The 23359-nt window shown below is 46.9% G+C and overlaps 9 protein-coding genes and 1 non-coding gene across 10 annotated transcripts; 3 read left to right on the top strand and 7 right to left on the bottom strand.

Moving 5' to 3' along the window:
* Positions 1-48: 48 nt before the first annotated feature.
* C8R40DRAFT_1090208 (B18 subunit of NADH:ubiquinone oxidoreductase) lies at positions 49-1273 on the top strand. Its single transcript, XM_046227471.1, has 5 exons — positions 49-242; positions 338-421; positions 599-613; positions 799-1044; positions 1099-1273. Exons 1-4 carry the CDS (start codon positions 163-165, stop codon positions 848-850), a joined length of 231 nt encoding a protein of 76 aa, XP_046089694.1. The 5' UTR covers positions 49-162; the 3' UTR covers positions 851-1044; positions 1099-1273.
* On the bottom strand, positions 1274-8053 carry C8R40DRAFT_1090197 (uncharacterized protein). Its single transcript, XM_046227470.1, has 5 exons — positions 5777-8053; positions 5624-5716; positions 5457-5567; positions 3312-5394; positions 1274-3257 (listed from the first exon to the last, which is right to left on the bottom strand). Exons 1-5 carry the CDS (start codon positions 7562-7564, stop codon positions 1384-1386), a joined length of 5949 nt encoding a protein of 1982 aa, XP_046089693.1. The 5' UTR covers positions 7565-8053; the 3' UTR covers positions 1274-1383.
* Positions 8054-8545: 492 nt separating this feature from the next.
* On the bottom strand, positions 8546-9776 carry C8R40DRAFT_773671 (uncharacterized protein). Its single transcript, XM_046236176.1, has 2 exons — positions 8787-9776; positions 8546-8733 (listed from the first exon to the last, which is right to left on the bottom strand). The coding sequence occupies exon 1, from the start codon at positions 9731-9733 to the stop codon at positions 8801-8803; it is 933 nt and encodes a 310-aa protein (XP_046089692.1). The 5' UTR covers positions 9734-9776; the 3' UTR covers positions 8546-8733; positions 8787-8800.
* A 4739-nt stretch (positions 9777-14515) lies between these two features.
* C8R40DRAFT_773584 (RecF/RecN/SMC N terminal domain-containing protein) lies at positions 14516-15056 on the bottom strand. Its single transcript, XM_046236175.1, has 2 exons — positions 14953-15056; positions 14516-14849 (listed from the first exon to the last, which is right to left on the bottom strand). The coding sequence occupies exons 1-2, from the start codon at positions 14971-14973 to the stop codon at positions 14568-14570; spliced, it is 303 nt and encodes a 100-aa protein (XP_046089691.1). The 5' UTR covers positions 14974-15056; the 3' UTR covers positions 14516-14567.
* Positions 15057-15322: 266 nt separating this feature from the next.
* Positions 15323-16528, top strand: C8R40DRAFT_773535 (ubiquitin-conjugating enzyme/RWD-like protein). The gene is made up of 5 exons (XM_046236174.1): positions 15323-15580; positions 15637-15790; positions 15852-15962; positions 16076-16295; positions 16354-16528. Exons 1-4 carry the CDS (start codon positions 15337-15339, stop codon positions 16278-16280), a joined length of 714 nt encoding a protein of 237 aa, XP_046089690.1. The 5' UTR covers positions 15323-15336; the 3' UTR covers positions 16281-16295; positions 16354-16528.
* A 3-nt stretch (positions 16529-16531) lies between these two features.
* On the top strand, positions 16532-16619 carry C8R40DRAFT_t61. Its single transcript has one exon. It is a non-coding gene; the product is annotated as a tRNA-Pro (tRNA).
* A 109-nt stretch (positions 16620-16728) lies between these two features.
* On the bottom strand, positions 16729-18123 carry C8R40DRAFT_1167322 (peroxisomal dehydratase; the record flags this gene model as incomplete). The annotated part of the gene is made up of 9 exons (XM_046230997.1): positions 16729-16785; positions 16844-17097; positions 17159-17342; positions 17399-17469; positions 17533-17632; positions 17682-17818; positions 17875-17880; positions 17936-18020; positions 18073-18123. 9 exons carry the CDS (start codon positions 18121-18123, stop codon positions 16729-16731), a joined length of 945 nt encoding a protein of 314 aa, XP_046089689.1.
* Positions 18124-18379: 256 nt separating this feature from the next.
* On the bottom strand, positions 18380-19814 carry C8R40DRAFT_1067022 (peroxisomal dehydratase; the record flags this gene model as incomplete). Its single annotated transcript, XM_046225851.1, has 8 exons — positions 18380-18442; positions 18497-18750; positions 18804-18987; positions 19070-19140; positions 19193-19292; positions 19360-19496; positions 19615-19699; positions 19764-19814. The coding sequence occupies 8 exons, from the start codon at positions 19812-19814 to the stop codon at positions 18380-18382; spliced, it is 945 nt and encodes a 314-aa protein (XP_046089688.1).
* Positions 19815-20426: 612 nt separating this feature from the next.
* C8R40DRAFT_773452 (uncharacterized protein) lies at positions 20427-21738 on the bottom strand. The gene has a single exon (XM_046236173.1). The coding sequence runs from the start codon at positions 21601-21603 to the stop codon at positions 20476-20478; it is 1128 nt and encodes a 375-aa protein (XP_046089687.1). The 5' UTR covers positions 21604-21738; the 3' UTR covers positions 20427-20475.
* C8R40DRAFT_1037983 (recombination protein Rad52) lies at positions 21588-22143 on the bottom strand (the record flags this gene model as incomplete). Its single annotated transcript, XM_046223720.1, has 2 exons — positions 21588-21728; positions 21787-22143. 2 exons carry the CDS (start codon positions 22141-22143, stop codon positions 21588-21590), a joined length of 498 nt encoding a protein of 165 aa, XP_046089686.1.
* Between the last annotated feature and the right edge of the window lie 1216 nt (positions 22144-23359).

Raw genomic sequence — 23359 nt, 5'->3', positions numbered from 1 at the left:
ATTGAAGCGGTCCCTTAGAATAGAATGTTTGGCTGAGTCATTTGAACCAAACAAAACTCCTTCCTTCCCGACGCATCCGAATCGTGGAACGAGTGTCAAAGCCTTTGAGTTCTTCTAAATAGTAATACCCTGCCTAGGAAACCCGTGAAGACTTACTGCACTATGAGCCCTACAACGCTCGCTACCCCGGAGGAGATGAAAGCCGCCAGGCTCCCATTAGGATGGAGGGACCAATGTTCTGCGTGCGTTTCTTGTGTATAGCTTGTAAGATACTGAGGATTGACTGGTCTTTCTGTTTTGCTTTGCTCATACATCCGTTTCACTTCCGAATCACCAGCCTTCTAATTCCGCTGAACATCTGCCGCAGAGACAAGAACTTCTTGCCTTGGGAATGCGAACACGAGAAACATGCATATGAAAAGTGTGTTGTACTTATTTCTTGTGTTCATATACTGACGAAGCTGGTTCCTTTCATTCATTCACAACCGCATGGCTACTGCTCTGTGTTAATTGCTCGCTCAACCATACACTGTACCCGGTATGATTATTCACTTTGTGTGTTTTAATCGGGAACGAATGTTATGCGTTCGTTCATTAGGTGTCAATACGATGAGTGCGTATGCCAATACCCCATAATATATACGAATACTGATTATTTCCCTGGCTCCATTCCTTCCCCCTTCTCGCCATTTCTGGCTTCCTACTGCAAACCTTCATATTTATTCATACTCCTCCGCTCTTGATATATTCACTCCCTTTCCGACAATCACGACTCGAAAATATGTTCCGTTTTACCAGCTACATGCGCAGAATGTCCGAACTATCGAAGAGGAAGAGAGAGGAGGTGTGAGGCGGAAGAATACCCGTAGACATTGTATACATCGTCGAAATCTAAACGCCTTGAGAGTGTACGAACGCCCGGTGTCTCCCCCGCCTACGGAAAAGTCACAAACGCGAATACCATCTTTACAAAGTTTCACGGACAACCCCTAGCACGTTCCTCGCAAATTCCTGACAATCAGAGCATTGATATCGGAAGGAGCACTAATAATCATCAAGCAAGAAACATGCCAATCGTATAGTAAGGGCAGTCATTACCTTCGAGCTTGCTTGAACGTTGGCTGTCTGTATGTGGTCAGCGCTCTGAAAGGGATGCGTGAAGGCGCAGGGCTAGGCAGATCTACCTATCAGGCTGAGATAGAGGTGTCGAGGGGCACCTTGTTGTCGATGTACTCAGACGAGGTGGGCACAACTAACGAGATAATGGATGCAATTATTTTTTCCTTCCAGAATTGTGTGCTACATGAGTATATAATGATAGTATATGAATTATGCAAATGCAATAAGGGTGATTGTGGTGAAAAAAAGGTTGCTGATTCAGATCTAAATTTCTCTGGTGAGATCGACTGTCATCGATACGGGACGTTTATTTCCAGTCCCGTTACCCCAGAACCTCCACTTCCCTTTCGACGAACCACTTCCTGTACCAATGTCGCCCACACCGGCGACACTCGTAGGCCTGTCTGCTTTACCTACAGGGATAGCTGCACGAGGAATCCTCGTACGCAAAGGTACTTCGTCGATAGCGAGTTTCCGTAATGGAGAGAATGCGGTGGGAGTACCACTACGAGATTGAGGTCTGCTCGTTGTGTTCGGACGACTCTCGGAGTCCTTGTTCGAATTAGGACTAGGAGCAGGGAAAGGAGTGATGAGATTCTCTGTTGCGTCTTCTTTTATTACAGATCCCACATCAGTGTGCACCAACTCTGATTGTGGCACTGGCACAGGAACTGGTAATGGGCGATTAGAAATTGGGCTCATGAGCAGCTGCGATTGTGTCGATTCACCGCTATTAGTCTTGAGAGAGATAGCAGAAGTCACAGTACGCATAGATCCACTGCGTTTTGGAGCCCGTGGCCCCACAGGGGCTGCGCCATTGGAATGTCGTCGAGCGAGACTGGCGTTAGTGGAAACCATAAGCCTTTGGGGGACGCTAACCGAAGATGGAGGTATAGTAGAACATGTAGAGTTCGGCGTTGAGTCAGAGATGATTAAAGCTTGACCAGGTGGGGTTTTCGGGCGACTCGAGAGGTTATGAAGAGGGAGGGAAAGAATTGATAGAAGTGGGGAGGGTGTTGGTGTGATTACCAATGCTGGAGCTGGAGAATGTGTGTCTGGAATTGGAGTAGAGCCTGTGCCACTGGTGGCTGGGCCGTCTACGGTGAAGGTTCCACTTTCAATGCTACTGCTGCTCGTACTGAGCCTCCTCTCCTTGTGTGAAAGGTTCAGCAACAAAGACGTCGCAGAAGCTGATGCTGCAAGGCTGTTGAAGAAACTTCTGACTGGACTACCAGATTTTGAGCTTCTGCCGGATCGCTGTCCTTCCTCGAGGTCTACGTCGAGCGTATAAGTAGGACCATCGTCCGAATCAGTCACCATCCACGAAATAGCTCTTGAGAGACGTTTGGCTTTCTTCGGAACTGCCTCTGTATCATCAACGTTCTCACTATCGCTATACATGCTTGACGGTCGCTCCTTCGGCACGGTAGAACGTCTACGAATCCCGAGATGTGGGAGATTTAAAAGCTTTCCCTTTGTATCAGGAGAATCGCTGACGCTGCTGCTGGGCAAATCAACGATTGAATCTCCAACGCGTGAATTTCTCCGTCCTTCAGGAGCGGCAGTGCCGCTGAAATACCCTCTGCTTGGAGACTCAGGGGGTGTACCTTGCCCAGATGGCTTGAGAGAACGTTGAAGCCAAATTTTCGAGTTTCTCTTTCCGTCAATGAGGGGAGATGATGGAGAACGCGGAGCAGAGCTTCCACTTGGACTACTATGTACACTGCGCTTTGAACTAGATGCCAAGTTATCTGAATCGAATGTACTAGCGATCTTTTGCCGTTCCGTGATATCCGGTTGGATTTGTGATCCTGTCGGGGTGCTTGGCGACTCTGGTGGAGTTGATTCAGAGCCCTCAGGCCCGAGAAGTAGGCTGGTTCTAGGCTGCGGCGGGTCAAGGATGATAGAAATACTGTCCGAAAGCGACACGACCTCAACACTAACTTCTGGCTCGACCTGAGAAGGTAGGATCTCTGTTTCGTCACTGAAAATGAGACTTGTAGTGACAGTACCAGATCCTGAGATGCTCGAGTGAGGGCTACCGAGAAGTGGCGAAGATACTGAAGGAAGCGGAATTGCACCGATGAGATTGGGATTTGAAGAGATGGACGTGCCGCTCGTAAGTTCCGAGCATCGTTCTTTCGTAAATGCAAGTGAGTTCATACAATCATTCAAAATAAAATAAAACATACCTTCGTCTTCCGTGTCCGTATCCTTCATATCATCGTCTGCCTCACGGTGGTCCTCACCACCATTTTCTGAATCAATATCAGATTGTGGCCTGGCTTCGGTAGAGGCTGTAAAGTTTTGCTGGTGCTGAGGAAGACTTGTAGGACTCATGAGCAACACAGAATGCCTGGGGAATGTCGAATAGGCGTTGGGCAAGTGGGGACTGACCGGAAGTGCTGCACCAGGAGGTATGAAGCTATACATTCGCTTCAGTGCACCTGAATAGTGTAATGAAGAAATTGCAGGTGCAGTAGCGGTTCGAGCGAGTGATGGCTTTGAATGTACTGTATCTAGAGCAACAGATGGAACAACTGCAGTTGTATGCGTTTGACGAGACTCAACTGCACTCAGCTCGCCATCATCCTCTCTCGCGTCCACAGACTCATTGACGGATTGTTTCCAACCATCCTCTACTTTATTCTGTAGATGAACCACGTCCAGATGTGGGCTACTAGGTTCAGAACCTCCTCTTTCTCTCAGAGATCGAGCCACAGTCTGGGAATGCAGAGAAACAGCGGATAACAGTGGCATGGAGAAAATGGGAGGTGTGGTAGGAAGTTCACCGGTATTCGACCCAGCCACTGCGCCCCTTGAAGGCAACCCCTCCGTCGTAGTGGTGCTTCCACTATCTGGCACGCCTGAATTAAAGTGGGAAATTTCCGGAATTGCGTTTTCAATATCGACGTCAGCAATTCCTCCTACCCACGCCCTTGGCATGCTATGCGCTACACCGGCTTCTTCCCCACTCAACGCACCCAAGGCCAGCAGCTCGTTCAGTGTGACACCTCTTCTTCCACTGGCGTGAAGCCCCGGAGGACTCATTTTCTTGGCGACGAACATAGCATCACGATACAGCGCTAATGATTCCGACGTAGGATCCAGTAGGCCGTGAAGGATGAGGTCTACAAATGAAAGCCTTAAGTCATCTGGGAAAGATGAAGAAGTGGTCTTGAAGGAAAGTCCTAACAAGCCTTGAGGAAGAAGGAATGACGTGGGTGTTTGATCCACTCGACTTAGTCTGTTCGATGCGTCCATAGCATCAACTGAGATGGGGCTTTTGCTATCAGCAGGACCACCACTGATTATGGCAGGTTTTGCAGCACCTTTCGGAAGTGCCGAGAGTGAGACAACGGAGGACGAGAAGTCTGCATAAGAATAGGAAAGAAGGAATTGTTCCAACTCTTGAACCAGATTGTTTTTCTCGTAATAAAAATCAGGATCAGTTGGAGAAAGAGGAGGCATCGGAAGAGCGGTTGTTATAGGAGAAATAATGTCAGAAACCCTCGAAGAAGCATCAGACTTCGTTGAGAACCTAGTCGGTCCATCAAGAGATTGTGTTCTTGCACGAGCATGAGGACGGGGTAGCAGTGATATCGGCGTTGGCCGTTCCGTCAATGTCCCATCCAAGCCTGAATCGAATCTTTGAAACAAGGCTTCAATATCCAGAGGATTGAAAATACTGTCACGTAATACCAGCGACCTCTGACGATGGGGATGAGGCATTAACGCTTCTGGTATGTCTGTAGAAAGCGTAGACTGTCGAGAGTGTACGATAATATGTCCGTCAGGATCGCTGTCTGATTCAGGGCCATTCATTTCAAGGGCTACAGATCCTGCACCATTTTCATCGACTGCATCTTGAAGGCCGATAATAGGCATGTCACTAACGCGAGATCTTTTTAGCTGATTCTCATAGGCCTTAGTAAAGCTAACTTCCAAAGCCGCAAGCGCTGCCGCAGACGCAACCTGCATGGCAGTGCTTCGACGCTGGAGTTGCCTGTCCTTTTGCGGTCCAGTCAGCGACAATGCTCTCCCGTTGCTGACATGCAAGGAATGTGAATGTCGAGTGGCAATTTTTACAGCAGCTTCGACAGCGGGAGAGATTAACGATGCTCGTCGGTTGAGTGGGGTTTTCGATCGCGGGGAGCTTAGGCTCGTATTTTCTTGCGACGAACTAGTAAGAACCAAGTGATTGTCGTCTAAGTTTGGATAGGAACTCTCTGTAGCAGATACTTGATTGGTTGATTCTAATCTCCCAATCGGAGCCTGTAGAAAAAATTATATGGGGTTCGAAAAACTTCAGGCAAGCTGTGAATGAACGGACGAACGGGATTTTCCGAATTGGGCAGTTCTTTCTTGATTTCATTCTTAGTTTCATTCCCCGATACAGTTCGAAAAGTAGGTGTAGAACCGGGGGAGCTAGATCGTGAAAAGAGAACCTATTTGAGAACAGGATTCTGGTTAGGTGAATTCCGGTCTTGACAGGACAATCTACCTTGGAATCGAGAGATCCGTTTCGGTTGTGACTTCCATTGAGGGCTATAGCCGTAGAGGATTCGACAGATTCTGGCTTTTGCGCGGCAGGTACCTTCGAGAGTCATAGCATGTGAGTGACGACATAACGAACATGTCAGAAATATCTCCTCACCGCACGAGAAACACCGTGATCTTTCAACTCCTCCGAAGTACTGTGACTTGCTCCTAAGGGCGGCATTTCCGTTTCCGCAGATGAAATGACAGAACCAGAAGACTGCTCTGAATAGTGTGTACTTAGTCGGTCTTGGGAAAAAGCTGTCCGCAACAGGGCGGTTGTAGGCAGCGGGGGAGAAAGTGGCAAAACGTGAATAAGATATGCTTTGGATCCTTCTGAACTCGCTGTTCCCAAGTTACTTCGGGAATCGTTTTGGATTTGAGAGGGGAGATTAGCTTGACCAAGCTGCGTCCGGCTCCACGAAGTCAAGACCCCACGCTCAATTCTCTTAACGGAATCTTCGCGAGCATTGTCCTCAGCAGCCTTCCCCTTCTCCTTCCTAAAGTCTGTAGGTCCAGTCAGAGCTACCCCCAGACCTTTATCCCTTGATCCCATCGTGGCCAAAGAATCGGACACACGTCCCTGCCTTCCATGACTCACGGTCCCAGATCTCGACTCAGGATTATGACTGATAAGTTTTTCTGACTTCTGGTCATTTCGAGTTTTGGAACGTGATCTACTCCTCATCCAATTTCTAATTCGATCCAAGCTAGAACTTCGTCCCTTCGAGCCTCTTGACAAGCTTCTGCCCCGTCGGTCGCCTGAGCCACCAGGTCCAGAAGAAGGCGGGGCGAGGAATGCACGACTAGCAGATGAGACGGAAGATATATTGTGCATGAACACTGATTCCTGACCCTCTTCATATACTCCAGGGGAGGGAACGAAGTTGATGACAGCGTCGAAAGAACGCTGCCCTCGAATCTTTTTGGAAATCGAGGCAGATTTAAATGAGGGAGCCCGAGAACGAGATTGTGTCTGATTAGATGAAGGGCCCGACGAAGGAAAAGCACTAGCGGAGGCCATAGGATTCGACCCAACCTCCTCCCTTACAGTAAAATCCCGCCCAAAAACACCTCCGATTTCTGAAAGCTGCACCGCTTTGATTGGCGCTTCATCAGAAGTATTTCTATTGTTCCTTCTGAATTTGGATCTTCCCCGCTCATCCTCTGGATCTGGAAATATTAATTTTCGATCTTGTTTCCATTTCCTCGCTAGAAGCTCCGCGCGGCTCAAGATGGAGTGATTTTGTTGTGGAATTGGGTGAGGAAGCGGCTGGACGCGTAAAACTAGAAAATCAAGGCCTTTCAAAGTGTGATTTTGAAGAAATGAAGCCAAATCGGATGGCGGGCGCTCCGTAGCAAGGATAAGTAATGACTTTGACAGGAGAGAGGAGTTCAGTAGAGGACTAAGGTCTTTTAATGTGGGTTCTAAATATGCAAAAACGATGTCAGAAAGGAGATGGCGGAGGCACCCATCAGTTAACCAAGCGCCCAACCGGCGTAAGGAGAAGAAAAACTCGCCTCCTAGAACCAGGATGACCTTCCCTTGCGCAGTTTCGTGTTTCGTCCAAACATGCTTCAGATCTTCTTCTTTCACAGTCCAGCCTGTCTTTCTTCGAACTTTCTCCTTCCCAGTCCCGGCGCTACCCAAAGATGCACCTGCTGGTGCAATGCTAAACGGATCCAGCGGCAGCCTGCCTTGAGGGCGAAAGGCCTCAGTGCCAGACATCTCTGGCGAGAAGAGAAAAGTAGGAGTAAGGCAGGAACGTTTGAGATCGGCTGTAAGTACTAATATTCTCGCCCACCACGAGGCTCTGGCTGAATGTTGACAATGGGTATAACAAGACGGAGGCGGTGATACATAAATTAGAGTGTTTGGAGTGTATCCAATAAATATGTACGGCATCGGGCGCGCGGGGTCATCTCGGGTGATTTCTGGGTAATTTCATGGTGATGCAGGGGCGAGGAAGTTCAATTTTGATTCAAGTTCTGGTTGTCGAATCGTCGAATTCGAATCAGTGAGCTTAGCCATGAAGTTGTAGAGAGAGAGATAGACCTCCTGGCAATATCCCGAACTTGCAAGGTCGGATCCTGATTTCTTGCAGACGACCGTGACAGAAGAGGCGACAGAGGCAAGAAATGCACATTGCAGGACCTAACAGGACGGATGCTGACCTATGGTGCTATGCTGACGAAAATTAATGGCTACGCGACATTGTAATTGTTGCATATCCAACATGTAATTTTGCGAGGTTTGCTCTGGCCCTGGGATCTTGTAGAGGTACACCGGAGGTACGAGCTGGTACAAGACGTGTTCGCATACGTGCATCATCATATTAAGATCTACTTATATCGAGCCTCGTCTGTCGTTTCGGAAAATAAAAGATAATTTGATACCAGAGTAAAGTTAGTAAGTTTATCATCAATTGAAAACCGAAAATCGTGCCCAGGACAAAGCAGGGGAATGGGAACGTGGAACAGTCTATGTTTCCAAATTGAAAAGTATCCAGAGTATATCCGCATTCCGAATTCAGGGTACGCAACCGACGCAGTCATGTATGTACATACCTCCGATGGTACTGTAGTGCATATATATACCGGTGGTGTACATATCCCAGGTCAGACCCATGTTATGTTGCAACGCATGGACCCGGATGAAATGCATCGCAGTCACCACTTTGAATAAGAGCTCATGTCAGTTTGCGCCATTGTTTGAGATCGCATTAATGGCTACGAATGGGCGCGCCGCTCGTACTCAGACTGATATTGCGACATGATTCACCGTCTATCGGCCTACCTATTAAATCCTGCTACCAGCTGGTGCGATCATATTAAGTCAGTGTCATGGTTGGTGATGCCCGCCGAGACATGTTTTGTCAAGAAACCAGTCTCGGAAGGAAAGGTTATAGGAAGGTTAGGGATTCTCGGCGCTAGTTAGGCTAACGACCCTGCTGTGGATTCCTTCGCAGGACTAAGGAAAAACAGGGAAGAATTCGCAAAGCAATGATTCCGGATGGACTCGCACGAATACACTGATTTCCTTGCGAGAAACCACTGACCTCCAGTGGCATGAAGCTGTTGGACACGTAAGCTTCTGATTCATTTGGAAAGCAGATTGACGACAGTACATCCGGGTGTCCTGCTATCCTATTATATCATATCCCTTGCCTTTACTCCCCTTCCCACTGCCAGAGCCATCGCCTTTAACCTTGAACCATCCAGAGAGCTCTTTATCGATCTCCCCACTTACTTCTCGATCTACCTTCTCCTGTAAAGCGTGTAGGATAGCCTCAATGGCTTCGCGAATGTGTTGTACGACCTCAGAAGCTCCCTCTATCGTGATTTCGGCACCAGTAGTGCGTAAGGAGCCTCCAGAGTTCGGTTTGAGCAAGCCCGAGAGTGAAGACTCTGGGTTACTCAGTTCGTGCCGAAGGGAAAGGAGGGAGTGATGAACGGCATGTGAGGCACTGTTCATGATGTTGTGAATTTTATTTTTCAATGTTTCCGTCTCGGATTGCATCTGGCGATGATTTACATCGAAGTCATCGAGCCGGTCAACAACATCCTCGAGCTCAGCAAAAAAACGGTCTACATGAACAGGCTCTGCCCATGTTAAAGTGACTAGAACTGGCTTGCATATGCTTTTGAAGTACGAAGTACTCTCTCCCCAGTCATCCCAATTTCGCTGCTTGGTGTCTGGGTCAGATGGAGTGTAGAAGGATGCATCGATTTGCTGCAGCTGAATGAAGGCCGTGAGAAGGAGCACAATATCCTCTATGTCCGACAGTAGTGAGATTGCAGTATAAAGTAGTAGACCTGTCACAGAAAGCCAGCTGGCTATCACGAAGCCTCGCTTTTTTGAGCGGGGCGTTATCCCATCTTTTTTGTACAATACTCGATGTGAAAGACGCGAAAGAAGGGATTGATTAGATTGACTCTGCGAAGAACTGTGAAATCGCGAAATCTGTTGAGCATCATAAGAGCGTCGTAGTAGTGCTGAAGCAATGGAAGGTGTCAAGGACAGCCTTGTAGGGTGTAGAAATGGGAAAGAACGCGGAATAGGTCGAAGCAACATGAGAATGATTCAACTTGCAAGCAAATGCGGAAAATTTGCGGGCCGATTGGCACCAAAAAATAATCTTATCAACATCACCACAGGCAGCTGTTTGTCCCTCTTTGGTTAGACGAAAATATTTAGCGCCTGGCGCTCACCACGCAGCAGAGCAAAAATGAGCTTTATTAAAATTACTGACCGCCGATTGCTCATAAACATCGCTCCAAGTCAACGCAAGGCCCATTGCCAGGTCTTTCAAATTATTGGTGTTACAAGCTGTTACTGTACAAGAAAAGATAGTACAAGGGAAGGCATTCAACAAAGCAGGGCAAAATAAGGATAATAGTGATATGATATGTAAGCATTCATTCATCGTACTGGGTGAGCTAAAAGGAAGTGTCAGCATTCAAACCTGGATAAAGAAGATAAAATATTGTAAGGCGTACATCAAGCGTCAGAGTCCTCGAACTATTCGCTTCTTGATCACGGTAGATCCCCACAAGAGAATCACCACGCTCGTACAAGGATCCCTTCAAACTAATCACGACAAATTGGAACGAACTTGATGCTTGACTTTTGATATAATTGGCCACCTTGGCCACGTTGGTGTTGTCTAGCGCTGCATCAACCTCGTCCAAGACGAAAAATGGAGCGGGTTGGTAACTGATGCAAATTCAATCAGGTCCTTGTCAAGCGGGTGTAACAAAATAGTGCAAACCTATGAATAGCAAACAACAGGGCTAGTGCAGCGACTGTCTTTTCCCCTCCGGACAACTGTTCCATGTCACGGAATCGTTTCATTGGCGGCATTGCGTGGTATTTAATACCACCACTGTATGGTTCCTGCAAAGATAGTTTTATTGCTTGTTCGATATCAATGATAGCGAGCGCCTTGCCTCTGAATCATCCAAACTTAGATAGGCCACTCCTCCCATGGGCGCAGCTTTGCCCTTGGTCAGGTCCTTGTAAACTTGGTCAATGCGATCAGAAATATGCGTGTAGGCCTTCATGAATAATTCCGTCCTTGAAGGAACATCAGTCAACATTCCTAACAATCAATTATACGCGTACCGTCGCCTCTGAACGTCCTGGAAATGTTCTCTGGCTGTCTTCGAGTCCTTGCGAGCCTTTTCGGTTTCTGCTTCGGTCTCCGCAAGCTTCTGCTCAACGTCGTCCAATCTTAAAGTTGATCAGCTGTAACTTCGACGAATGAGAGAAATCACATTAACGAACCTTTCCATGGCCTTCATATTCGGAGCAATACGTTCAATTTCTGTAGTGAGTTTGGCTATCTGTGCATCAAATTCAGCTAGCGCGTCTGGAGACCCGTCCTGGAAAGATTGGCGTCAGCACCATGATATCATATTATAGTCCACAGACACACTTCTCGTTCCTCATCGTCGATGTCCGCAAAATCGACCTCTATACCGTAGTTCTGGACAGGCTTTGGTCGCTGCGTACCATCTTCATCGTCATCGACATCCATGGCAACTTCGTCCCGCAAATTCTACAGTAATTGATCTTTTGATGATGCTTTCCGAAACGACAGAACGACATACTCACCTCTTCCATTGGGACGTTCTTCAGGTTACCTTCGAGTAGAGGGAGTTTGATCTCTTCAAGTCTACATTTCCGATACGTCGTAGAACGTTCCATGGCTAATTTTTCAATCTCGTCGTTCTGGTGAGGTTTCGATTAATGAGCAACTCTACGTTATAATTGTCGGATTCCTCACATTTGCACTGATCTCCTTGAGAGTTTGCTCCAATATTCTTGAAGATCGCAAGGCCGTTCGCTTGGCCTGTTCAACGGTTTTGCTCTTTTCGTCCAACACCTCTTGCAGCTCTGTCAGCTCTTCTTTATGTGCAGAAATGCCTTCTTGCAAGTCAGCCAGCTCTTGTTCGACTGTCTTTTTACGTTCCTGTAATTTCGCTAGGTTGACCTCTTCTGTCTTCACCAATTCTTCCAGATGTGACAAACGCTCCCTACTACTTCGGAGTGCTTCAGTCTCATATTCTAACCTTGTGAAAGCAATCATGATCAAACAAAATTGCGGCAAAAGATATTCCACGTTATACGCACTGATGAGTTAATCGAGCGATTTGATTGTCGTATCTCAATCGAGCCTCGCTTTCTTCTTGAGCCAATTTAAGTTGCCTTTCCTCGAAATCACGGATATTTTCAACTCGTATCTTTCTACAAAAATCAGTGAAGACTTCATCTTCCGCCGAGTTGACTGCTTCGGCAAGGGTTGATATTTGTTCTTGAAGCTTGCCGTGTTCTTTCTGTGCCTACGAACGTTGAATCAAAAATGATATAAAAATTGAGAAGGTGAATAATATTTTTACCTTCTTGAGCTCAGGACCGTTCTTCTGTATTTCTCGGTCCAAATGTCTTAATTCCTCCTTCAAACCAGAGAGTCTCGTCTTACAAGCGCTCTAGAAAAGCGGCGATCAACTAAGAAGGAACAGGCGTGAGTGAAAGAGATATCACAACGAACCAGTTCATCCCTTGCAATGGTAATATAGGATTCCAGCTGAGAAATTTCTGCGATGAGATTCTCATCCGTCTTTCCTCTCGGTTTCTGTTTGCTCAGATCTCTGAGCTTAGCCAGTAGAGAATCTCTTGACTTTTGTAATCCCTGTACGTCCTTTTCATCCCACTTCTTCTCGCCGCCGTGGGTACTGCGTCCACCGGTGATGAGACCACTCTTGTGGATAATAGTCCCTTCCAAGGTCACCGCTGAAGATTGTGTCCATTGAGTTCTTATCTGTGATGTTACTGTTCCCTGAAATTTCACAGACCTTTGACCTCCTGCCCCTTCTCGTAACACACATATTTTGCAACATCCATTGTATCACAAACAAGCGCATTTCCACATGCGTGGTGCATAGCTCGTTCAACGGCTGGCTCGTATTGGATCACATCGACTGCCAGTCGTGCACCCTTTGCAAATGATCGAAATTTGTCACTGATTGGCTTTACCTGGATCGTGTCGAGGGGGATGAACGTTGCTTGACCAGCCCGTTGGTTTCGCATATACTATTGGAACAGAAGCAGAGTATCAGAGAGGATCACCAGTTTCTAAAAAACAACCTGCACCTCAATACAGTCGATTGCCGTCTTCTCTTCATCGACAACCACAGCATCAATGTTTCTTCCGAGGACCACCGAAACCGCCGTTTCGTATTTTCGCTGAGAAGGCTTACATAAGTCAATGACTCTGCCTCGAACTCCTAACAGTAGCGGAAAGTGTAGGAATACTCAAAGCGTACTAATTCGAAATCATACCTGGGAAGATTCTCTGAAGACTTGTCAGGGTATCTTTGAGCTTTCGCTCTCGCTCAGACTCGTTCCTGTCAACTCCCGCTTGTAAGAGTTGCTGATACACACTCTGAAGCTTTTCGTTCGCTTGTGCTTCCAATTGACTGTTTACACCAATCATCACCCTGATCAACATGACTACTTAAGAAGAGTACTCACGAAATCTTTGTACGCTCAGATTGCTGATTCTCTAGTTCTTGCTTCTTGTTGGTCAATTCGTCCTGGAGCCCGGCAATCTTTTCCTCCAGCTCGGTTTTCTTTGTTGTTTGACTGGTGGTCTCTTCACCACGAGAGTCGCGTTTTTCTTCGAGACCTTGGTGTTTCTCCTTGAGCGCGTTCAACGCTCGAATAACAGCCTTCTCTTCTCGCGTGAGCTTCTCCAGCTTCTGGCGTTCTTCGATCGCAAGAAGATTGGCTGACGTTTTACTAGAATCATGTTGAAAGCTAAGTTCTCCAGGGAGGAAACTTAATCACGAACAGGCTCCGATATTCTTCCAAAATCTCATCGCTAAGCGCGAGATTGTTCTGGGACATTATACGTTGGGCCTCTACAATCAGATGATCAGTACCACTTGGTTGCTTCATCTAAACGCGTACCCTGAGCTTTATCTGCATCTCGTTTGACCTTCACTAATTCAGCTTCCAGGTTGTTCACTCGATCTTCTAAATCACTCTGCGTTTTGGCTACATCTTGTTTCGCCTTGTTAGCATTGTTCGTCTTTCGGGTAGAGTGCGTAATCTGAGCTTCGACAGAAACGAGGTCGGGTCTCTGTGGAGTTAAAATTGTCGACTAGTTTCACTCAGCCTATACGGAACATACGTACCTTGGAGTCCAAAGCTTTTTCACCCCTTTTAATCTTCTTTTCCATCTGCATTGCCCCTGTACGAGCCCTGGCCTGCTCTGCTCTAGCTGTTTCCAATGATTCATCATTTATACGTTGTTCTTCACGCTGCCGGCCCAAATCCTTATTCTTTGTTCGTATTTCATGCGCGTTCCGCTCGATGGATTCTTCCACGTGGTAGAGCTTGAACAATACTCTGTGCAAAATGAGCGCGTCCTGGTATCTGTCAGAGATGTACATATATCATAAATGAAGTGCTGCTTACTCGTTCTTGCTCCATTGCTTCAAATCTTTCAGCCTCGCCTTTCTGTTCCTTGTACTGCTTGATTTCCCCAGCAATCCCACGTCGTTTAGAGAAGTTGAATGTTGCATTCTCCGTGGCTTTGTCTAACTCCTCCTTTGCCTTTTCATACTCTGCCGCGAGCTCCAAACTCCCGCTGATTTGTTCGACTAATTTCGACAGTTCTCGAGGCGATTGTGATGCCACTGCCTCTACGTCACCTTGGAAAACGAGAAAATTCTTTGCTTTCACGAGAATGTTGTGGGTCACGAGCGCGGCGTTATAAGCAGAGTAAGTCACAACGCGATTGTTCAGCTTGTATTCCGATGATCCAGTAGTAGATACACTTCGGAGCTCGCGTTATTGATTTGAAATTGATTTGAAAATTATAGAGAAGAAGTATGGCTACTCACGTTCTCTGAAACGTCCAATCCTTGCCTTCGACATCCAGATAAACAGCGGAAACCCATGCTTTCTTCGCCGTTCCATCACCATCACCATCTTCATCATCTTCATTATCCATAGCCATAGAGCCATCCGGGTTCTCTTTTGCCAGCCGTCTTCCCCGATACACAAGATCCTTTAACTGAGAACTCCGAAGTTGTGCACTCTTAACCCCCAGAACAAATGAAATCGCGTCCATGAGATTGGATTTCCCGGCGCCATTGGGTCCAATCACAGAAGTAAAGCTCTTGAAGGGGCCAATAGTTTGATGGCCTCTGGAAGACTTTGGTCAATGGATAGGCCGCGAAAAGACTGAATGCGACCGACCGATAAGATTTGAAATCACATACTTCTATACGAACCAAAGGCATCCTAGAAGTGCCTTAAGGACCAAAAATACTCGCGGTAACGACTTTGGGAAGAGGAATAAGGACAAGATGATGATGAGCAATGGTGTGCGTGCACATAATGCACGTGGGGCGGTTCGACAATGAAACCGTACCAGCTACCGTGCCGGGCCAGAGCACGGTACAAGTACTAAAATTTGATCTTTGAGTTGCGAGCACAGTGATTAGCGAAGCCTTCGTGAATTATTGTCAAATACTTAATTGCGGTGGCACCAAATTTACTGCAGCTGCAGCTGCAGAGCTCACGATCGTCGATAGTCTGCGTAGGTCTGCGTTCCACGATAGTACGACGATATTAGCGCGCGCTTATTTACTTACTCCTTCCACATGTTCAACCCACTCGGTCCTCCATTAGACGTGCTAACAAGGACCAAATCTCAGTCACGCCCGGCTCACCGTTCATCCAAATCTACCCCTCAGCCTTTGGAAGCTGCCAGCCCCGCTGCGCGTGCAGCCATCGCTTTGGAATATGCCTCTCTGAGGAATAGGTCGCATTGTCCTCTCGGATTATATGTTGTACCTGCAGCAGATACGATATTAATCTGGGATGCAGTTCTCTTCATCCATCAAGGTCTGTACTCAATATTCCTTTCAGGCTCATCAGATATGGATTCAATCGTTGTGTAGGATATTATGCGGACTCAATTCTTAAATTCAAACTCACCTTTCCTTCCAACTATCCTGAGCGCCCTCCTACAGTGCAATTCATAAACGATGTATTCCATCCGCTGATATCTTCTAATGGAACATTCTCTCTTATGCCTCAATTTCGAGCATGGCGGTAAAATATTCCCGTATCACTGTACAGTGACCGAAGTACTTCCTCATCTTGACTTCTGTAGACCAAACCAACACCATGTCTTTGATGTCCTGCATTTTATCAAGGCCGCCTTCAAGAGAGATGTATTGGATAAGATAGAGGAAGCTGATTGTTTGAACAAGGAAGCTTACAAGTGAGGCCGTCAGCCTTGTCTGAAACGATTCGGAATGCCGTTAATCATTCTCCTCCAGATTGTATGTACTCGAATTAAGCTCCTCCTGTGGATGCAACAACGATTCTTGATAGATATCATGAATCTACCACTTCTTTTGCTGCTCTCGCGACACAGACTTCATCCCTGTCCCACTCTGACACTGCTCTGTACGAAAAGGACCAGCTCTCTTTGAAGACGAAACCATTACATGCCATGCCTTTTTCCAAACTCAAGGCGAAGACGTTGAAGGAGGAGCGTGAGAGGCTTGGTCTCAAAGAGTGGAAAATGGATCAGTGAACACAATGTGCTTCTGTGAGTCCAATCGGCGTCTTCTACAGAACATCATATTTACACATCTACTGAAAAACAGTGGATGTAGCCTTCACATTCTTAGGAGTCCCGATCAGTGTCGACATCTTTTGTGGTGTACATATCAAGTAGTTGCCCAATGGTCGCCTTCAGGACACCTATTCACAATATCGCGTATTCATGTCTTGGCTGCTCAAACTTTTTACTTCCAATGTTGATTATCAGCCCCGAAACTTTATGGGCGTATGGTCTAGAGGTATGATACCTGCTTTGGGTGCATGTATATCCAGTTGCAGGGGGTCTTCGGTTCGAATCCGGATTCGCCCCATCGTTTTTTCTTTGCTCATTGAACTACTGAGAAATACCTGGCCACATATTACACTTTGACATTGTCCATGTTCACCTACACATATTTTTACATTCAATCAATGGGTCACTACAACTTTGCGGATGGTGATTTCACAATATACGCAATACCACCCCCCAGAGCGTTCTAGCAGAAGATTATTGGTCACAAATTGAATGCTATCCCATCCGGAGGAAGAGCGTACCTTCCCGGTCCTGAGATTCTTCGTAACAAAAGTGACTTCGGTTGTCCCATTGGGACCAGGACCAACTTCCCAAATCTGTGTCTCGAGCGCATCTCCAGGCTTGACAGGCGACGTGAACCTGACTCCAAAGAGCTTGAGCGCCTCGGGCTTGTTGCCACAAACTGTTTTCAGGAGTCCACGAGCTGCAAATCCAAACGTCGATAGGCCATGAAGAATAACGCCTCCAAAACCAGCAGCTTGACCAATCGCTGGGTCTAATAGACGCCGTAAATCAGTTCTCACTGCAAAGTTCAGATATATTGCAGTGTTATATACCAATGTGAAGAGGATTATAGTCCCCTGAAAGCCGAAATATAAGGGCTTGATGAGTCGATGTCTCATCTTTGTATACCCAGTCCGGCTTCTTGTTTTCAGGGATGGGTTTTGCCTGGGGCGGTCCAGCGATTGTCTTGTTGAACTTGTTGCCAGTAATCTTCATGCCGATATTGAACGACGAGCTCTGTGCGCAAAGCACCTGGAATGAGCGCGAATGTTAGGTCTTATGCTAGAGCTCACGTATAGTTTAGCATATGCGACATTCTTCGGGTCTACAAGAGTGCTTTCCGCTGTAAGGACAACGCCGGTTTCTGGAGATACGAGCAATACATAAATGGACACCCAAACATGCCTGAACGATCCGCACGACTTACTATTCTCTGATATACCCGTATATCTCGTCTTCCATTTCCATCCTAAACCACTGACAAGGGGCAAAGCTTTTAGCACTTCTATATATTGCGATCCATGTACCTGCAAAACCAATAAGTGATCTACATGTCTGAAGAGCAAAGATTCATACGATTCGATTGGGATCCACCCGAGGCATTCCAGGAATATTGTCGCCTTTCATTCGATCGGCAAACAGGTTTAATTCTTGGCTGTTCCCCTTGAATGTTAATACAACAGGGTATGTAGGCAGTGCGGCGAAATTCGGGTCTACGATAAACTTGTCAACGGTCCTGGCTGGCGCGGAATCATAGTGCTTTACGTACTTAATTCTGTAATGTGTATTCAATGACATGCAAACCATTGTTATGAATATAGTCGGCTTACCGTAGACGAAAGGAAGGTCATCTTCAGTGTTCTTTGCTCCGACTCCAAGCGCGTAAAGTATCAAATCTCGTTTGAACCAAGTTACCTGACGGCCCAGGATTGATTGTTCATCGCGTGGAAGGAACCTGGTAACTTACAGGTCTATCAGGTAGCTGAAAACCGATTACTCTTTCTATCTCTGAAGACATTGGGTGCAAAATTGGTCGTTAGAGTGAAAGCTAATGAAAGTCTACGTACGGTTATCGGTAAATGCATGAACCGGTTGATTTGCTCACGCATCACGAAGCACGCATGTGATCGTGAATCAAACCGGCGCGTCTCGCGAGGTCTCGCGTCGTTCGAGATCGAGTTTTAAACAAGCTATTTAAGTGCAAAAACGAACAACCTCTCACAATGTAGCAGTTGTATTGAGTACAAGTACATTCTCTTCATACTGCCAAAATTCTACAACGCGGCTAGGATAGCCTGAGCTTTCGTGATGTATGCAATGCCACCCCCAAGTGCATCCTGCAGACATTGCTTCAGCACACTTCACACTCAACCTGACCGAGAGAAACATACCTTTCCACTTGTAAGATTCTTTGTGACAAACGCCACTTCAATAGTGCCGTCCGGGCCAGGTCCCACTTCCCAAGCATGCGTCTCAAGAACATCACCAGGCTTTACAGGTGAAGTGAACCTTACGCCGAAGAATTTGAGTGATTCTGGCTCGTTATATGCAATAGCATTCAGAAGTGCGCGGGCTGCAAAGCCAAAGGTTGCCAGACCATGGAGGATTGTGCCGCCAAATCCGGCTGCGCGCCCCACTTGAGGGTCTAGAATAAGAGTTAGACGCATACACAACCTCTCACGAAGGTGACGCAAATACCAATGTGAAGAGGGTTATAATCCCCAGAAAGTCGGTATAAGAGAGCTTGATCAGGAGCACTCTGTTGCCTCACCACCCAATCAGCTTTCCTGTCTTTTGGGATGGGTTTTGCTTGCGGAGGACCAGCAATCACTTTAGCAAACTTCTGTCCAGTAATCTTCATTCCGATGTTGAAGGACGAGCTCTACATCGATATCAACGTAACCAAAGTGAGCCATTGAACAAACTAGCAAACTGGGAACGGGACTCAGGTAACTTGATCTTACGTAGAGTCTAGCATAGGGGACCCCCTGAGGATCAACGAGAAGATTTTCATTGGTGATGACAACACCACTTTCTGAGAACATCGAACCATTCAGCGATGCAAGAGAAGCAAACGGAAAACTCACTGTTCTCCGAGACACCAGTGTACTTTGTCTTCCACTTCCATCCAGGGCCACTTGCAAGAGGCAGAGGCTTGAGTATTTCAATGGACTGGGAGCCATGGACCTATGTAGATCATCGCATGAAGACAGATGGTTGGGACTTTAGGAGAGAAGGTTTGGAATGGACTTACAGATTTACCCAGGTCTACTGGGGGCAATCCAGGAAGCGCGCTCGACTTCATCGTCTCCGCAAATAGATTTAGCTCCTGGCTGTCACCTTTGAAGGTCAAAACCACAGGGTACGTGGGGAATGCGGAAAAATTAGGGTCTGCATGTGTGCGTCAGGATTTCCGGTGCTCAATACTGGATAATGCATAAGTACTGACCAAGCTCTGTGGGGTATAGTTAACGCAAGGCATGAAAGGGATTAGCGGAGTCAAGCATACCATAAATAAACGAGAGATCATCGCTGTCATCCTTTGCCCCAATCCCAAGTGCATACAGAATAAGATCCCGCTTCAGCCATGACACCTTAAGTTGGCAGATTATTCGTTGTAATTACTCGAACGATGGATATTGACAATGCTTTGCTCACAGGACGGTCAGGGAGTTCATATCCAATCAATTTCGAAATTTCAGCAGCCATGTGTGTGTTGGAAGGAACGAGGTTGAGGTTGGAATAGCACAGAGCAGGCCATAAAATGCTAGTTCGGTCTTGACCTCGGGGACTCGAGAAACCGGGACGGCAACTTATACCAGCCGATTAATTGGAACGCGACACAACGCGACCAGGCTTCACCTCGAGCTCTTTGCCTACCAACACTACTTAGACCAGACGACACCATGAAAACATATGTGACAATGCTTGCATTATGTATATATCCAACAACAACAAGAGCAGTCAAGTACAGCATGTCAACTGATATTCCAACCTTGTTCTAACCTGAAAGCTTGTAGGTCCGATCATGAGGCGCAAAGACGTTCCGCACTACACAATATCAGTACTTCATCCTCTTAGCATCTCCTCCCTCTTCCCGGTCCAATACCAAACCCTGTGCATTAGCCTGATTAAACTGCTGTCTCGTGATACCAGCTCCCTGCGCTGTCATCAATCCCATTCCCTGAGCGTGTCTTCGATCTCGAGAAGCCGTAGCAGCGTTAACGGGTGTTCTGATTGGTCAGAGCGTAGGTCAACTGTTAGAAATTGACGTATGTAGGAGATATGCAAACCTCATAGCTTCTGCCGGCCGTTTCATTCCAATCCCTTGCTGTGGTTGTTGAGGCTGCCGATTTAGCTACAACACCGGTCAGAAGAATACGATGATCCGACTTTGATCGAAACTTGCCAAATCGGGCGGGAATGAGAAACCTCCCATTCGACGTGGAGCAGGAGTAGAAGTCGCGACAACTTTCGTTGGGTCTCTAGCTGTATTACTTGATATTGCATCCGGATGAGTTTGTCTATCAGGGGTATCTGAGCCTTTTGAAGTGGGAGCAGGCCGCTGCGCTTGATGAGGAAGAATTTGGTTTCGATGTCCATCTTTGCGCGGATGAAGTGGCGGTAATACTTTCGATGAGTTGTGCGTCATGGCGGGACTCGACGTGGCAGAGGAAGATGACGAGGCTGGATTCAGATGAGTAGATTGGATGTTTTTCTGATGTGAAGCTGAGGTCGAGAGATGATGTTGGCCCCGCTCTTGATTTCCTCCGTTGCCTGGCCCCTCCGTGAAGCCAATGGGCCTTCCCATATCAGCATTGCCTAGGTCCACTGAGGCAAAGAAAGCATCATCTTCTGACCCAAGCGCGAAAGAATCATCGCCAGCCCCCAAGTCGTCCGAAGATTCGCCTGGCGGTGCAGGAAGCGTATTAGCTACGGCAGTCACTTTGTTCGCCAACGGAGAATCAGCAAACATAACTTGGCGGTGATTGGGGGTATCTTGTGCTTGCTGAGGTGGAAGTATGCGAGGAATCGGTTGAAGAGCAGCAGGCGTTGTAATAGGTGTATTTAGTCCATGTATGATAGCGGCGTGTCTGATTGCAGATCCTCGGTTGGAGGGTCCCGTTGTCGGCGTGGTAACATTGGACGATATGTCAGATTGGGTAGCAGAAATATTTGGTTTGGGTGGGTTTGGAGTAGTTCTCGATGAAGACGATTCTTGAAGAGACAATCGAACCTGCTCACGAACGTGATGAGGGATAGAAGATATTGGTTTGGAGGGCGCTGGTTCAGACTTGACTGCTGAAGCGGTAGTATCAACTTTCGTTGCCGTACTGCCCGATGTGGCAGGCTTGGATGTGTTGTTCGTTGCTGGGCTGGGTGCAGCTTTATTCATGTCAGTCGAGAATTCCGGTCTACGATGGAGGTTTTCCTTCTCGAATTTGGGCTGAAAACCGTACTGTTGAGTCATACGAGTATCAATCACTTGGGAAGACATACTGGAGGGACCTTTATTTTGACGATTTCATTGGTATACTGCTTGTCATATAGACAGTTGCCCAAGAGATTTCCAAAATTGCGCAGCGACCGTTTTAAGGCATCAGTGACGGCCTCTTTCTTGCACTAAACAGCGGGAGTCAGATTCAGCATAGATATAACTAATCGCGCACGATAGACGCACTTTATCTAATGCCGGACCCTTTGTTTTCGAATTCTCCAAGATACCATAACCAATGTCTTCGTGAAAAACACCGTCCCGGAGGGTAACCCGTAATATAGCTGTAACGCCCACAGAATATCTCCTGGTCTCCTCATTATAGTCGATGAAATCCGTCGTCAAACTAACTAAATTCGAACTCCAGCCATTGAAGCCAAAGACTTCGTTGGCAAGGTTGATAATCTTCCATCCCTCCGCATACACAAGCTTGGGACCTCCTCCTGGCCCTGGTCGAGTCGATATATATTCAGGTCCTAGTTGTTGATTCAGCTTGGCCTGCAACGAGGCAATCTTTATAGAGGTGGCTTTCGAGAGATTCATGAATGAATTGTCGTCTTCTGGAAGATCGGAGACCAATTTCATGGGCTGCGCGTTTCCGTGCATATCTGGATCGAAAGACATAGCGCCATTTGTGACTATGCGACTGCTATCGCTGGGCGAGGGATTTGAAACAATATTGTTGAATGTAGGATGCATGACCGCGCCAAAAGGCCCAGAGAACTGCGATGACTTGAGAGTGTAATATGAGTCCAGAATGTGCCCGCTTAAGGCGCCTGCCATCCACAAGCAAGCGAAGTGGATGTCCAACGTTTTAACGTTCAACACGAACCGGCAAAGACTCATGATCATTGTGACCGTGGATATCACGTGCAAGGATCACACCTTGGGAAATTTGACTAAATCGAGCTCGGTCAAAGCTACTTATACGAAGACAACCATGGAACCAGTAACGCGTTACGTTTTATAGCACATGTCCTGTAAGGTCCTGTAGGATGCACTGCTTGTGTCCCCCTTGTGTCTTAGCACCTTAAAGTTTAGTAACGCCATATGCATACTGTAAAACATCTTCCTATTGGCGGGTTTCATGACATATTCCATGCTATTCCATGATGGACTGTTTCTCAGAAGACACTGATCCTGCCTTTTCGCAGCTGTAGCCATGTTTTCATCCCCAATCTCATTCTGGCTGCAAGTCGTCACGTAGTTATCACACGTTCATAGCGGGTACTTTCGTCTACCTTCGTATGCTTTCAACGATGATGAGATCTGCAAAAGTTTAATGACACGGGAAGGGAGAACTCTTAAGATGCTGCATACTCCACCTAAACAGAGATTATGATTATTCGACAGGCCAAAACGCAGGGTAACGAGGTAACGATACGGTCCTTGGGCTACGTGCTCAGTCAGCGAAAGAGATCAGATAATATTGTCATGTTCTCGAAGATGTATTCTCTTTTTAAACTACGAGACGGCCTAACCAGGTCCAAGTCACTATACGTACATGATGGAAAAGGGCAGGTCAAAGCTGACTTTATCAAGTCAGACTGTGCAGTGATTGATACAACAGTTAACTCGAAACAAGGTGCAGCCTGAGCGCAAATTCCCCAGGATCACCTACTGAATCTCCCATGGGAAAAAAGACGCTATCTATTTTCGCAGAGCATTTACAAACATACATATATATGTGCACTGGCAGTATAAAACCCGCCCATGCCAAGCCACAGCCTGTATTTAGAACTATGTGGAAAGTGAACAA

This window comes from Lentinula edodes, assembly GCF_021015755.1.
Source record: "Lentinula edodes strain Le(Bin) 0899 ss11 chromosome Unknown C8R40scaffold_6, whole genome shotgun sequence".
Lineage (NCBI taxonomy): Eukaryota > Fungi > Basidiomycota > Agaricomycetes > Agaricales > Omphalotaceae > Lentinula > Lentinula edodes.
Note: the sequence above shows the minus strand (reverse complement) of the source record. Positions and strands in the feature narration are given on the sequence as shown.

Excerpts from the sequence above, each read along its gene's own strand:
- C8R40DRAFT_1090208 (XM_046227471.1), top strand. The coding sequence starts at position 163 with ATGAGCCCTACAACGCTCGCTACCCCGGAGGAGATGAAAGCCGCCAGG. Across the intron at positions 243-337 it reads TGGAGGGACCAATGTTCTGC|CCTTCTAATTCCGCTGAACA; the intron begins GTGCGTTTCTTG and ends CCGAATCACCAG.
- C8R40DRAFT_1090197 (XM_046227470.1), bottom strand. The coding sequence starts at position 7,564 with ATGCCGTACATATTTATTGGATACACTCCAAACACTCTAATTTATGTA. Across the intron at positions 5,717-5,776 it reads ATCACGGTGTTTCTCGTGCG|GTACCTGCCGCGCAAAAGCC; the intron begins GTGAGGAGATAT and ends TGACTCTCGAAG. Across the intron at positions 5,568-5,623 it reads ACGGATCTCTCGATTCCAAG|GTTCTCTTTTCACGATCTAG; the intron begins GTAGATTGTCCT and ends GTTCTCAAATAG.
- C8R40DRAFT_773671 (XM_046236176.1), bottom strand. The coding sequence starts at position 9,733 with ATGTTGCTTCGACCTATTCCGCGTTCTTTCCCATTTCTACACCCTACA.
- C8R40DRAFT_773584 (XM_046236175.1), bottom strand. The coding sequence starts at position 14,973 with ATGCCTTTGGTTCGTATAGAA. Across the intron at positions 14,850-14,952 it reads TGCCTTTGGTTCGTATAGAA|AGCTTTACTTCTGTGATTGG; the intron begins GTATGTGATTTC and ends GGCCCCTTCAAG.
- C8R40DRAFT_773535 (XM_046236174.1), top strand. The coding sequence starts at position 15,337 with ATGTTCAACCCACTCGGTCCTCCATTAGACGTGCTAACAAGGACCAAA. Across the intron at positions 15,581-15,636 it reads AGTTCTCTTCATCCATCAAG|GATATTATGCGGACTCAATT; the intron begins GTCTGTACTCAA and ends ATCGTTGTGTAG. Across the intron at positions 15,963-16,075 it reads TTGAACAAGGAAGCTTACAA|ATATCATGAATCTACCACTT; the intron begins GTGAGGCCGTCA and ends GATTCTTGATAG.
- C8R40DRAFT_773452 (XM_046236173.1), bottom strand. The coding sequence starts at position 21,603 with ATGTCTTCCCAAGTGATTGATACTCGTATGACTCAACAGTACGGTTTT.